We start from the raw sequence: 15,020 nt of genomic DNA, 5'->3' as shown, positions 1-15,020 counted from the left end.
CCCAACATCCTCTCACCAAGGCTGCTCCCAGCTTCGCTCAGGCTGGAGCACTTCAGGGCTGCCATTGTAGCAGGAACTGCTGCACAGAAAGAGACACAACTAGTCATCTTAGGGAATCGGAAAGTAAGTGGAAACCTCCCCTGGCCAGCAGTTGTTTTCTTCTGTAAACTTGCTGCTTGCAAGTTTCCCCTCCCGTATTTCCCAAAGCTTCTCCACGATCCAGATTGTCTCATCGTCAGCTTCTTCCTTTTCTCTACACAAACAAATGCTTGGAGGGCTTGGTTGGTACTGCTTCTGGGCGTCCTTCCCCAGCAATCCTAAGGATTTAAACACAGACCCTTCCACCCCCTTAGGAAGCCAGTGTGCCGAAACAATGCATTCCTTGCTAAAAATTCCTTTCTTCTTTCTTAATGTCCTCTCTCTGCCTTTATACCTTTCTTTTGGGTGGTTCAGTGGTGGGTCCCCTCTATTTGCAGGATGGGATGCTGCCTGACTCATGAATCCTCAATGAAACCAACTGGATCTTCAAATTTACTTGGCTGAATTTTGTTTCCTAACAAAGAACTCTTACTGGAGCAGACTTTGCCTAGGACAGGCTGAAAATACGAGTTGTTAAGGACAGGCTCCTCTGAGAAGAAGCCAGCCCAAAACATTTAAAACATTATTAGAGAGACAGACACTCCCTCTGTAGGAAGAGTTATTTCTTTATCCCTTAAGGATAGGGAGTAGGAAACAGCTTCTTGTAAACTGAGAAGAGAAATCACAGAATTTTTTTAAAGTCAGCTTTGGCCACAAACTTGGTGTTGGTGATGGGGGTTAGGGAGTAGGTAGGATAGCAGAAATAGGAAAACAAAAGGGTTTTGGGTGTTTCTTAAGGTCCTTGTTCCAGCATGGGGGCTCTCTCTCTCTCTCTCTTTTTAAAGATCTTATTTAAGTGAGTTGGGGGAGGTGCAGAGGGGGAGGGAGAGAGAATCTTAAGCAGGTTTCACACCCAGCACGGATCCTGATATAAGGCCGGGTCTCAGGACCCTGAGATCTTGACCTGAGCCCAAGTCAAGAGTCATACACTCAACAGACTGAGCCACCAAGGTGCCCCTGGGCTCTCTCTTCATTCTGCAATGCTGTGGAGTTTATCCCAATTCAGATGTAAAAACAGAGGACTGCACTTCTGTGGTCCTGACCCTGGGTGGCTGAGCTCTCCTACTTCTGAAGAACAAACATCCAGGGCCCTGGGTGGCTCAGTCAGTAAGTGGCTGACTCTTGATTTCGGCTCAGGTCATGAACTCAGAGCCCTGTCGGGCTCTACACCCAACATGGAGCCTGTTTAAGGTTCTCTTCATTCTCTCTCTCCCTCTGTCCCTACCTGCCCCCACTCCTTCTCCGAGAAACAATAGACAAAACCAAACAGAAACAAAACCTAAAAGCAAAACAAGCATCCATCGGTGCCCAGCTCCCCCTCAACTGCCAAGAGTCCCCTGAGGGTGGGCGGACAGCTCCTTCATCCCACCTCCTAAAGGTTCCCTTTCCCCAGTTCTGAGGCCCAGAAAGGGGCTATCCCTCAGGAGGCAGGTCTGAGCAGGCAGCTGGCTGGCTCTCAGAGCCCCTGGTCCTGACCTGGGTGCTGGCTTTGGGGCAGCAGACAGGGAGCTGTACTTCTTACATTTCCCTCGGCTTCCCACAGAACTAATCTGTCTGCTCACCCAACCCTCTCCCTGAATGTTTTAAGTTGGTTGATGCCTTCTCTAAACAGTGAAAGGAATAATTCATTGTTACAAATACCCTCTGGACAGCAATCCCTGAAAGATGCATTGATTTGTAGGGCTCGGCCTTCAAAACTGATTATAGGGGCGCCTGGGTGGCTCAGTCGGTTAAGCAGCTGCCTTCGGCTCAGGTCATGATCTGGGGTCCTCGGATCCAGCCCCACATCTGGCTCCCTGCTCAGCTGGGAACCTGCTTCTCGCTATTTCTGCCCCTCCGCCTCATTGGTCCTCTCTCACAAGTGCACATGAATCAATACGGGAATCAGGAACCAACAAGAAATATAACATCGGAGAACTAGTATGCTGGCGGGGTTTAAGATGTATATACCTGCCAGGGGGCGCCTGGGTGGCACAGCGAGTTAGCACTGCCTTCGCAGCGTGATCCCGGCGTTATGGGATCGAGTCCCACATCAGGCTCCTCCTGTAGGAGCCTGCTTCCTTCCTCTCCTACTGCTTGTGTTCCCTCTCTCACTGGCTGTCTCTATCTCTGTCAAATAAATAAATAAAATCTTTAAAAAAAAAAAAAAAAGATATACACCCAGAGGAGAGGTCCTCTCTCCACCAAATCACATGTTACCCTCTGTCCCCTCCCTTTCCTCTTACCTGGGAAATCTGGGTCCTGCTCCTTCTCTAACTTTGAAGGCAATGCCAAGCCACAATGTTGAGAAAAAGGAGAGAGGAAGTGAGAGGAGGAGCTGTCCAAACGTCTTCCCGTAAGAGACCTGCCCACTTCAGCATCTAGCAGCAACATGGAACGTTCTCAATCATGGGTTTGATTCGTGCAGTCCAACAGGGTAGCCATTAACCACATGGGCTGTCGACACATGAAATGTAATCCGTGTGATTGCAGAACCGAATTCTTAATTGTACTTCCTTTGAATTAATTTTTTTAAGATTTTATTTGTGGGGCTCCTGGGTGGCACAGCAGTTAAGCGTCTGCCTTCAGCTCAGGGCGTGATCCCGGCGTTATGGGATCGAGCCCCACATCAGGCTCCTCTGCTAGGAGCCTGCTTCTTCCTCTCCCACTCCCCCTGCTTGTGTTCCCCCTCTCACTGGCTGTCTCTATCTCTGTCAAATAAATAAATAAAATCTTAAAAAAAAAAAAAAAGATTTTATTTGTAAGAAATCTCTATGCCCAACAGGGGGCTCAAACTCACAGCCCTGAGATCAAGAGTTGCAAGCTCCACTGAAGGAATTAGCCAGGCACCCCTATTTGAATTCCTTTAAAGTTAAGTAGCCATGTCTGCCTAGTAGCTACCATATTCAGCCATGCAAAGACTCTACCATGAAGAATACCAAATGGGTTAAGCTGTGACATATGGGGGAGTGTGCAGCCACTGTCGAGGTCAGCCCGGTTCTCAGAAGCTTCTCACGGGAACGTCTCACAAGAGCACAAATTTGTTGTAAATATACCTGTGTGCGACCGCACTTCTTTCCTGTCTTCCCCACAACCACAGCCGGCTCTGTTCTTGTCTCCCCGGGCACATCGAGTTGTGGTCACTTCACAGGATCCGAGGGGAGGGTGCAAGGCGCCTGCTCCCTGCCCCGCCCTGCCGCAGACGCCTCATGATGGACCGTCCCAGCTGCGTCCCCAGCTGAGAGAAGTGGCCAGCGCGGGCTGTCCCCCCTGACTCTGACCGTCCCAGTCCTGACAGTGGAGCTCTAAAAGCCCAGACCGCTTACAGAAAACGTCAGAGGTTGTTTTTTTATTAATTGTATTATTGCTTATTTGAAGTAGTAAGAGCTTGGAATTGGAATTAGAATTTCGTTCTCCAAGTTGTAAGCGGCCACAAATGATGGTATATGAATATAAATATATAAAAGTAGTCTGCACATTCTTACTACGTTTCATTTCTATTTACCAAGAGACCAGGGATTTCAAGTTCAAGACGGCAAACTGGCCATAGGCTAATCATTGTAGAAAAGGGATTAATAGAAATTGTACACCATAGACATCCTCTCTTTCTATTTTTTGAAACTTAAAAAAAAAATCCGGGGCACCTGGATGGTTCAGTCGGTTGATTTTGACTTTTGATGTTGATTTGACTCTTGATTTTGGCTTGGGTCACGATCTCAGGGTCTCGGAATCAAGCCCGAAGTCCGGCTCCCTGCTCAGCACGGAGTCCGCTGCAGGAGTCTCCCTCTCCCTGTGCCCCTCCCCCACCTTGTGCACCCGCACACCATCTCTCTGTCTCTCTCTTTCACTCTCTCTCAAATAAGTAAACCTTTAAAAAAACAAAACAAAACAAAAAAAACTCTTCCTTTTGACACCTTCCAATATCTATCAAATTAGTTGAAGAACTAAACCTCACAAAACTCGTTCTCGCTCCTTCCTTTGCACGTCCTATATGGATCTTCTGGCATGTAGTGTTGGCCTGTGGGGATATTGGCAGTTATTGAAGACTCAGCTGAAAGTGAGGGAGATATTTATGTTCACATTCACCCCAAGCCTTTCACATAACCTTCAGACCCAAATGTCAAGTTAATGCAGATCATTTATTTACATTGGACCCTACCTTTGACAACTGATATTCAACTTGTCACAAACCTAACTGAATGCTGTTGCTCCTGACTCTACCTTTCCCCTGACAACCTTACTTGTCGCCCTTCACTTTCCCGTTTCTGAAAAGAAGCATGATCGTCCTACCCATCACCCATGTGGACACATCCTTCTCAGCGGACTTCAAGCCCTGAATTCTTCCTCACAACGAAGTACTTTTGAATGTAAGAATTGCATGACGGCAAAGAGCAGTTTGGTCCAGTGGTGTTATTAGACACATGTTATGAATATCTTTGCTTATGAGAGTTTTTTCTTCCATGTTGTTTTTACTCCATTCCTAATACTTGTGATGAACCTTAGAATGAGCAAGGATGTAGGATCTTATTTTTTCCAAATTTAATCTCTAATCCATCTCCCTAAAACTCACTGATCCACTAAAAACTCTCAGTCATGTTCATAGTCAAAACAAAGGGGGCGCTTGGGTGGCACAGCGGTTGGGCATCTGCCTTCGGCTCAGGGCATGATCCCAGCGTTGTGGCCTTTCAAATACTCACTGCCAATGCCACAGCTTGGAAGGGGAATGAAGAGATTTTTCTGGTGGCAGAAAAGACTAGAGGGAATTTCAAACCAACAACAGCAATAAAGATCAGCGAATGCTCTGAAAGAAAAGTGGGATCCCCAAGATTTATCAATCAGAATTCTAGCAGCTAAAAGATGGCCCACTCTCATTAGGTTCTTGGGGGAAGTTTAGAGAAGGGACTTCCTACAAGCGTGGATACAGGGCTCTGGAAACGAAAAAGGGGAGTGTTAGTAACGGTGAGAAAATGATATCCCAACCCTAAGAGGGTGAATAGAGACCGGAACCCAGAAGGTGAGTTGGGTAGCGAGGCCACTGTAGAAGGAGCTGTCACTTTTGGCTTAGGGTTGCAGCTGGTCAGAGATGGCCTCACAGGGAGAGAGAGGAGAATGACCACCCAGCCTTGCTTTTCTACTCCCCTGGGGTGTCCTACTTGGACTTCCCACGGCCAGGCCAAGCAGAAGTCAGAGAGCAAGCGATCCCACCGAGGTAGCCCATAGACATCAGCCTCCTGGGGCAGAGAGCTAGGGTGAAGGCGGCTGGAGTGTGGGTCTGCAAAGGCCAGTGACAAATATTTGGCACAGAAGAGATTTTTAAGTTATAGTCAGACAAGAACAGAGAGAAAAGCAATAAGAGAATCTACCAACTTCCAGATCTCCATGAACCACAGACCCAGCTTTCCAGAGCAACCCGCTGCTTCACTAACAAATGACCTGTAGACCAGCCTTGCAGCGGTACACGCCACCAGCGGCGCTAACACAAGATGTGTGCAGGATTTCTTGTTTGAATTTTCCCAAATTGAGGCTTTCAAATCTATATATCATTGCCTGAGAATGCCAATCTCGTCACTTCTTAAATTTGTCAGCACTGTGAAGACGGACGGGGGTGGGGGGAATGGAAGGTGGTGGAGACCAACTGGAAGAGGTTTCATTCTGGTTAGCTGTCAGGGCAGAACAAACCATTCTGAAGCTCGGTGGCTTAAAACAACAACCATCATTTATTTTTGTTTCTCATCAATCTGCAATATGGGCAGGACTCAGTGGGGATTGCGCATCTTTGCTCTTTGCAACTCTGTTCGATGCACGCTGGCAGGTGGAGAGCCTGCTTCCATGTCAACCTTGCTTGTTTGGCTGGCAAGTTGATCCAGCTGGGAGATAAAAGATAAAAGAAGATAAAAGGGGAGTCAGCCAGTGACGTCAAGCTGGGGGCCTCTCAATGGGCAGCATGGCCTTTCTCACAATGTGTTGGCCCATTTCCAAGGGCGAGCACCTCAGCAGGGCAGGGGGCATTTTCCATGTCTCGACTTAGAGTCCCAAGGGGTTGCTTCAGCCATCTGCTATTTAGCGAAACAGTCACAAAGTCCGTCAATTCCAAGGCAGGGGACATAGACCCCACAACTCAGTGGGGGAAGAAACAAAGTCAGATTATAAGAAGAATAAGTAGGATCGACTGTATTGTCACAGCCATCCTTGGAAACTACAATCTACCACTATTACCTGACATAGTAAATTCAGAAGAAAAAGTGAAATTGACATGACTACCAAAACATATGCCATATGCGTGAAAGAAACCTCCTAATCCCATTAAAAACCTCTGCAAATATCCCCCTCTCAGCTTCTTCCCTAAGATTTTTTATTTTTTCATCATATTGGACCTTCAGTGCTTCTGTTTTTTCCTCTACTTCTTGCTGTAATTTATGAGCATATTCCTTTTCTACTAGCATAATTTCCTTATGTAATTCATCAGTGTAGATTTTCTTCAGGACTTCTGCCTTTCGTTTCAGCCTTTCCTCTGTGTCCTTGTAAATGTCATCAGAAAAGTAAGCCCCGCCGTTTCTCCACACCATCTGCTCTATCAGCCCCACCAGCTCCTGCACTTGAGCTTCCTTCTCAGCTTCTGTGCCTCTGTTGTTGAAGGCACAGCAGCGGTTCCCACATTCCCTGATGACGCTCCTGAGGTTGACATCTGCCTCTGCTATATAGTCATCTAGGCTCTGACCCTCCAAGTTATCTTTGCGAGTGAACAAAACAATCATGTGTTTCATGGCTGCCTTCCCAAAGACAGCCTTGATCAAATCCACGGTCTTCTGATCTTCATCCATGTAGCGGCCCACCTGCAGAACCATGACAATGGCGTGGGGCCCAGGACAGGAGTAGAAGACACACTGACTGATTTCCTTGCAGGTGGTTTCCAGGGTCTCTTTGGTGTCAAAGAGCCCCGGGGTGTCAACAATGAGAAGATTCCTCCCCTTCCATTCTCGGGATGCTTTTTTACACCCTTTGTTAATAGCGTGAGGACCAATTCTAGACTCAAATTCTTTTCTCCCAAGGATGGTGTTTCCTGTTGCACTCTTCCCATTTCCGGTTTTCCCAACTAGAACAATCCTCAGAGTGTTGTCCTGTGGTTCAGCCATGTCAATATCAAGAGACTCTGGGGCTTAGGTATCCACAGACCTTAAGGAAGGGAAGGAGAAGAAAAAGGGTCAATGGAGGTAAGTGGAAAACATTACCCCCTCTTTTCTCCTTTCTGTTCCTCCTTGAAAATATATAGTGGTCTACTATCCATGTTCATCCCATAAAGACAGAAAGATGGTTCAATCACCATGGAAGAAATAATAAAATAGGTGAAGAGTTTCCACACCAAAGAGTACCAGGTCCAGATGTTCAGGTTCAACTCTTCAGGTTAAGGTTCAATCCTTACCTTAAAGATCTAAGAATCTCCATGCTTCTTAAGCTATTCCTGATGATTTAAAAGGAAGGAAAACTTTTGATTTTTTCTATGACACAGGTATGATACTGATCTTGAAGACTAACAAAGATTTCACCAATAAATAAAGCTGCAGATCTGTCTCATTTGTGAATCCTAATATAAAAATCCTAAATACATTTTTAGACACTAACAAGTAATACACCATGATTCAATGTGATGTATTTCAGAAATCCTAGGGTGGTTCAATAGGAGAAAAAGGGTTGTTACAACACATTCCCATGAGTAGATTAAGAAGAAAAATACCTAGATGCAGAAAATACATTTCACCAAATGAAATACTGTTTCATATTTAAAGTATTTCATAAAATTTGAGTTATTAGATACTTCTTTAATGCGATTTTAAAACATATAAATTTAAAATTTTTTGTCACCACTTTCTTTCCCCTGCTGCTAAGAGAGTTGACTATAAAATTCATTTGGATGAATAAAAAAGAAAATTAGCCTGGACAATCAAAAAAGAGAAGAATTGTGAGGGAGGACTGGCTCTGCCAGATAATAAAGCATTTTAGCCTCTATAGTTAAGGCAGTATGACATCAGGGTATGAACAGAGAGACAGAACAATGAAAACAACCCAGAAAATCAGAAACAGACCAAGTTGATCAAACTACATTCACAAATATTCAATTCGATTATATTATGCTACATTTATATTCAATAAGGCAGCATCTCACATCAATGGGGGGAAAGATGGACTAATAACCAGCACTGGGATAACTATAAAACCATACAGAAAAACACAAAACTGCACCCACTTTCTAATGCCATTCCAATTCTAAATAGATTAGAAATTTAAACATAAGAAAATTAATCCATATAAATACTAGAGGAAATGTGGGCAAGTTCTTTGTAACCTGGGGTGGGAAAATATTTCTAAGATTTTAAAGAGGGTAAGGAAAAAGACTCATAAATAGATTACATAAAAATCTAAAAGATAATGTAAGGTAAAGAACACTATAGACAATTAAAACACAAATGTCAAACTAGGGGGGGAAGTTTTTCCTGCCCATATAAAAGAGGGTTAATTTTCCTATGATACAAAGAATAATGATGAATACAAGAGAAAATTAGCCAATTATACAGAGAATTCCTAAAAGTAGAGAAACGAAAGACCAAGAGCTTGATAGAAAATGGAGTGACACATATGAATAAACTGTTCATAGGACAAAGTGTAAATGACCCTTGAATATATTAGGAGATATTAACACTCATTTAAAATAGAGAAAAAGAAATCAAACATAGAAAAGATAAGATAACTAAATAAAAAAATTCAAATTACACTGAGATACTATTTCTCGTCTCCAGGTTTGGCAAAAATCCTAAAATTTGCTGGTACAATATAGTTCGTAAAGGTTTAGAGGAAACAGGTCCTCTTCTCCATGGCTAATGGGAATAGAAAAAACAGTCCAAAACCTACAGGGGAGAGGTTAGCATAGCATTATCTTGCAAAAGTACATGTGCATTTATCCTAGGAGTATTAGTCCTAATTTCAGGATGTGTGCCTGTATATGAGGACAGGCCACCCGAAAATGTGCCACCTTAGCATGCTGATTATTTTAAATAAAAGTTGCTAAAGACACAGCCTGTGCAAAAAGGACACTGAGACCCTCCTATGTTTCCCTGCAAGGTGGAAACTAATCTCCCATGTGAAGGGTGCTCTCCCTGTCCCACGAGCTAAAGAGACATCCTTATGACCAGAGATGGGCGATTTAGAGCCAAGAAGCTGTGCAGACAACTCTTGTTTCTTTGTACGCCTTTACTACCCCAGCCCAAAGTCTGTTGAGAATTCCTTACTAATTGAAGCTCCCCAAGTTACATTTTCTTTGTCTTGTCAATTCCTCCCATGTCTCTTGGTCTAATAAGTATAAAAACTGCTTGCCGTGGTCATTTCTTTTGGTCTCAGTTTCCTCACTGGGCCTCCTTGCACACTTTGGTTTTTTTTCCTCCTCTTAATCTGTCTCAAGTAAATGTAATTCTTAGTCCATCTGGAGGAACTTGAAGGAGAGAGGAGGAATTTTTCCTTCCCTACACCCCAAAGCTACACTGACAAAAATACAGGGGGAAAAATCTGCATAAGTCTATTCACTGTATCAGTATTTGTAATAGCAAAAGACAAAAATCTATCAAATGCCCACAAATAGGGGACTGGTTGACTAAACAAAGTATATCCACACCGTGAAGTGTAGCGGGGAATGAGTACTATCTCTACATGCCAGTATGGAGACATCTCCAGAGTATTTCAATAGACAAAAAATGCAAAGTGCAGAAAAAAATGCATAGTTTACTATCATTTCTCTAATAAGGAGGAGCATGAAGTATATGTATAAACTACAATATACGTATTTCATGTACATGAAAAAGTAATGGCAGGAAAATCTGAAAAGTAAACAAACAAAAAAGCTACTTTTATGGGGATGGGAGGAACAGAGTGGAGGGGACAAGGATAGAAGCTGGAAACTACACTTCTTTAAATATACTTAGATTTCACAGATTTGATCTTGAAAGCATGTACAGGTATTCCCTGCTTTTTAAAAGTTTGAATTACTTGGGGCACCTGGGTGGCTCAGTTAGTTAAGCATCTGCCTTCAGCTCAGCTTATGATCCCAAAGTCCTGGGATCGGACCCCACATCGGGCTCCAGTCCAACTTTGGGCTCCCTGCTCTGAGGGGAGCCTGCTTCTCCCACTCCCTCTGCTGCTCCCCCTGCTTATGCTTGCTCTCTGTCTCTCTTGTTTCTCTGTCAAATAAAGAGATAAATAAATCTTCTAAAAAATAAGAGAAAATAAAGCTCAAATTACACCACTGTGGTTTTATGAAAGACCTACATGTGGACCTGTTTTTGCTAGCCAAAGTAAATTCAAAGAGGATTTTCATTTTTACAAAAAAAGCTGAAAGCAAAAACAGTGTTCAGCATTTGTTTTACATTTAGATGAGCCACTGGAGGGGCAGCACATATCTTGGGCAGTGGGAGTGATGCTGCCAAGCCCCTTCCCCAGGAACCCCACAGAGCATCGCAGCATCCAGCTGCCAGAGCTTTGAGCCATGTGAGCATGTGGGCTTTACCTCAACTGATTTTGTGCATTTGATAGCAAGTTGTGTCTAAAGCTATCAGAAATGCATAAGGGAGGTGATTTTGGGGGGATCTGGGAATACCCCCCAAATTTTTCCATATAAATTAATGGTAATTATTTCCCTGCATTTTGGTTTATGAAAGATTTCATAGGTGCATTCTGCTTTCAGATAGTAGCGATAATAAATAAATAAATAAATAAATATTAGAAAATACTCGTAATAATCAAAAGATAATGATACTTATAGTATTTGGTGTGATGGATAAACCACACAAAACATTGGTCAAAGAGCCTTCAAAATGCAGTAATTTCACTCTCCATCCCTAGTGGAATATACCATAAGGCCAACAAGAGAAAAAAATCTGCCAAAAAAGAAATCTGAAATTGTTTTCAGGAATCCTATCCTGTTCTTAGCTTTGTGTGTATGTGTGTGTGTGTGTGTGTGTGTGTGTGTGTGTGTGTGTAGTTATGAAGGTCAGTGACAAGGCCAATGGCAATGAGCACCTTTAGGGAAAAGCACCATACTGTGCTTTTCGAATGCAATTTCCCACTAGAAACATTAGGACACTCAGGAGCAAGTGCTGATCCCAGGTCTGGGCTGGGAATTGCGCAAGTGGATGCTAGGCTGTCTCGTCAGACCATAAAGCAAGGATGCTAACAAAAATTACTCAGACCGTGGGCACCTGGTTGGCTCAGTCAGGAGAGCATGCAACTCTTGATCTCGGAGTCACATTGGGTTAGAGATTATTTTTAAAAATTATTTTTAAAATTATTTTAAAAAACTCGAATCTTGTCAAAAGGACTAAAGCGTCAACTTGAAGAGGCTCTGACAGAGATGGGACAATTTGAGGATCCATAGAATAGTGTTTCCAATAGATTGAAAGAGATCAAATATGTTGAAATCCACAAATTCATAACAATATCATCATCTTAAAAGAAGTCACTTGTTCCCTTTGGGGTATGCTAGGAAATAATTCCATCATTCTGAACATGGACAAATAAAGGGAAAGAATCAAGCATGTCTTTTGTGTTATTTAACTGTACCTCAAGGAAGTGAAAGAACTGTGGAGGGGAAGTTTCTTTTATAGGGTTGTTCCATCTGATACATGAAGAAAGAATGATAGAATTAGATACCATAATTTGTGACCCTGAATGACACAGCTCTACTCTAGGCTGGCATTAGTGTCTGCTAAGTCACAGGAAGAGAGAGAAGCGAACACAATGGCCTTCTGATGTACGTTTACAACAGCTCCTGAGAAATAATCCCACCCTAAGAACCAAGGAAACCTTAATCTGACCAAGCCTCTCCTTAGACATAAATTCATACAAAATGTTGAAACTAGAAGAGCAAGTTAAAGGACATCTTGAGGATTTAATCAACAAGATGTACACTGTCCAACTCTGTTGGACAAAAGACTGCCCTTTCTTAAACCACAACAACACCAATCTCACAGACAGAAACAGGAAAGTGGAAACTTATACACTAAGCTCAACTGAACAGATAGCAAATAATTGCAGTTTATGAACATTATTTGGATCTGATTTCAAACAATTTTTAAAAGTATGAGACCATTGGGGAATCTAACTATATCTGGTAATTTTGGAAAATTTCTAATTGCTCTTCAAAGTCTGAAAAAGTCATATTTTTAATGCTCTTTATCTTTCAGACATACATACTCAAATATTTACTGACAAAGTGATACAGTGTCTGACATTTGCTTCAAAATAATCTGGGATGGGTGGGAGGGGTTTATTGATGAAACAAGATTTACACAAATTGATAATTGTTGAAGGTACACGGAGGTTATCTTTGAATGAGTTAAAAATCTCCCCCAGTTGTGGCGCCTGGGTGGCTAAGTCAGTTAAGCATCTGCCTACAGCTCAGGTCATGATCCCAGGGCCTGGGATTGAACCCCACATTGATCTCCTTGCTCAAAGGGGAGCCTGCTTCTCCCCCTCCTTCCCCTCTTCTTCTGCTTGCCCCTCCACATGCTTGTGCTCTTTCAAATAAATGAATAAAAATCTTTAAAAAAAGAAGTAAAAAAAATTTCCCACAATAAAAAATTTAACTTGTTCATAGTGTAACAACTACTGAATGTATACTGTCTACCAAGCACCGTGATAAATAGGTTTTGTACATTAACTCCTTTACTCCCCAAAAATACCTGCAAGGAACGTAATTTTATTACCCTAATTTTTTTTCAAGATTTTATTTATTTGAGAGAGAGTGAGAGAAAGAGAGAGATCGCAAGCAGGGGGGAAGGGTAGAGGGAGAAGTAGAATCCCCTGCCAAGCAGGGAGCCTGATGCGGGACTCGATCTCAAGACCCTGGGATCATGACCTGAGCCAAAGGCAGATGCTTAACTGACTGAGCCACCCAGGTGCCCTATTATTTTAATTTTTAAAGTTTATTTATTTATTATTTAACTAATCTCTACACCCAACGTGGGGCACCAACTCACAATCTCTGACATCAAAAGTCACACACACGCTCTTCTGATGAGCCAGACAGGCACCCTTATTTTAATTGTTCAAGTGAGGAAATTGATGTGGCTCAGAAATGCTGAGAGACTAGCCCAAGGTCACAGAGCTAATAGGCATTGGGCAGAGGAGGGATCCAATTCAATGTCTGTCCGACCACCACGCTCCTGCATAACCACTGCACACTATGGCCTCTTCCTGGTTCCTCCTCAGGTCCTTGATGCTACATTTCCGCTTACACTGAATCGGGAACACACTGAATCAGAAAATCAGAAATGAAATACACTCCCTCAGGGGAGGCCAAGGGAGATAGCCCACACTCTTTCCAGAAACAGTGAACTGGTAGCAAGCCTGGAATTAGGGAAGGCAACCAAAGGCTTTCAGACACATTGCGTCTGTAGAATAGCCACCTCTCCCCTCAGGGTGCTCCCCCCTTCCCTCATCTGCTACACTACCCGTCACACAACTGCTCTCCTTCCATGTTGCCAGGACTCAACAAACTGAGTTTTGGCTTCCTGTGCCATTAGTGACTGGGGTATCCCTGGGAGAGTAACGAAACCACATTCACACAGGCTGGGATTCAGATTCGTTTTCAGGGAAGAGAGGGATTCGGACCCGGTGGTCTTTCAATTGCCTTTCGGCTCTAGAGACCCACCTCGAGGACCCCAATTTCCCACTGAGGGCAACGGATGGGTTGTCAGGCAGCACTCAGCATCTGTCACAACAACAACTGATGGAAGGTACCTTATTCAGCAAGTTTCTCCTGTGAAATACGAGACAGGTGGAATTGGGCACATCAGTCTCTTTACTGCACCCTACCCTCCCCCAGTGCCCCTCTGGCAGCATCCTCCTTGCTGGGCTGCTGGCACTGCACCTGTTCCCCGCTCAGATGAGAGTCCACCCCCATGCATACCCTGTGTCCCGCAGCATCTCACAGCTCCACTGCTCTGAGGCCCGGCTCACCTTTGGAAGAGTTGATGAGTTCTCAGGCTTTCTCCAAAGAAGCTGTTTGAGCTGGTGCTTTTGCTTTAACTGTCAGGAAAAAGTGTCCCTACCCTTTGAAGCCTCTGAGCCAGGAAGTTCTGATTGGGTGGAGCTAGTGAAGGAACAGTTTGCCTTTAAAGAGACAGAAATACTGTCCCGTAATTGGGGGATGCTTTTAGTTTTGCCAGGTTGAAATCTTTTTCTCTGTGTGCCTGCTACCAGACCAAAATTTCCAAAGCTATATTTATTGTTTGGGGTTATAGCGGTGGGTCCAAAAGGCCCTTACTAAATGACCCAAAGCATGCACACAGGCCAGCCACGGTGTCTGATCATCTTCCCCAGATAGAGTGGGAGACTTTGGGGTGATTCTGTGCAGAAGGAACTCAGATATGTGGCTTGCTGGCTCCAAATTTAGAGCCTGGGGATACTTCCCAGGGATTGTATGATATGGGTTTTTATTATAGTCTTTCATGAAGGTCACCAGTTACTCATTCAAAAATTAATAACACTCAGGCACAAAGCCAAAAGTCTAAACCTTTGGAAGCCAAGAGAAAAAGAAGATGTGGCCTGGGAAAAGTCTTTCATGACCACACACCTCTAGTTTTCTTCATATGGTTCTTTTGAGCCTGACAACATGCATGACCCGACAAGAAAAGATGCACCTGGGGAGCAGACTCAACTTGCCCCTCCAACCTTTCTACCTTCCCCTACCCTAGACTCAGGCAGAGATCAATTTTCCCAGATTTACCCAGTGTCTCATTACAACCCGCCCTGGCAACTTTGAGATGAGAGGCAGACTGTCAAGCTCTCACCAACCAACTGCTCCAATTGTCAATTGCATCACCACAAAAATATTATGTTTTTGATTATATACTTTGGTT

At 43.6% G+C, this 15,020-nt stretch overlaps 1 protein-coding gene and 1 long non-coding RNA gene across 4 annotated transcripts; one reads left to right on the top strand and one right to left on the bottom strand.

Moving 5' to 3' along the window:
• On the top strand, nt 1–3,601 carry LOC121105783. Its single transcript, XR_005838456.1, has 2 exons — nt 1–123; nt 3,218–3,601. It is a non-coding gene; the product is annotated as an uncharacterized LOC121105783 (long non-coding RNA).
• A 2,214-nt stretch (nt 3,602–5,815) lies between these two features.
• LOC103660964 (GTPase IMAP family member 7-like) lies at nt 5,816–14,259 on the bottom strand. Of its 3 annotated transcripts, XM_008688627.2 has the most exons (3): nt 14,119–14,256; nt 13,811–13,918; nt 5,816–7,290 (listed from the first exon to the last, which is right to left on the bottom strand). In XM_008688627.2, exon 3 carries the CDS (start codon nt 7,248–7,250, stop codon nt 6,375–6,377), a length of 876 nt encoding a protein of 291 aa, XP_008686849.2. In that variant the 5' UTR covers nt 7,251–7,290; nt 13,811–13,918; nt 14,119–14,256; the 3' UTR covers nt 5,816–6,374. The 3 variants fall into 3 exon arrangements, with proteins under 3 accessions (XP_008686849.2, XP_008686846.2, XP_008686848.2); XM_008688624.2 differs by lacking the exon at nt 13,811–13,918 and having other exon boundaries at nt 14,119–14,259; XM_008688626.2 differs by lacking the exon at nt 13,811–13,918 and having other exon boundaries at nt 14,069–14,219.
• Between the last annotated feature and the right edge of the window lie 761 nt (nt 14,260–15,020).

This window comes from Ursus maritimus, unplaced genomic scaffold, assembly GCF_017311325.1.
Source record: "Ursus maritimus isolate PB19 unplaced genomic scaffold, ASM1731132v1 scaffold_3, whole genome shotgun sequence".
NCBI classification, from domain to species: Eukaryota; Metazoa; Chordata; class Mammalia; order Carnivora; family Ursidae; genus Ursus; species Ursus maritimus.
This window is presented reverse-complemented; position numbering and strand designations above follow the sequence as displayed.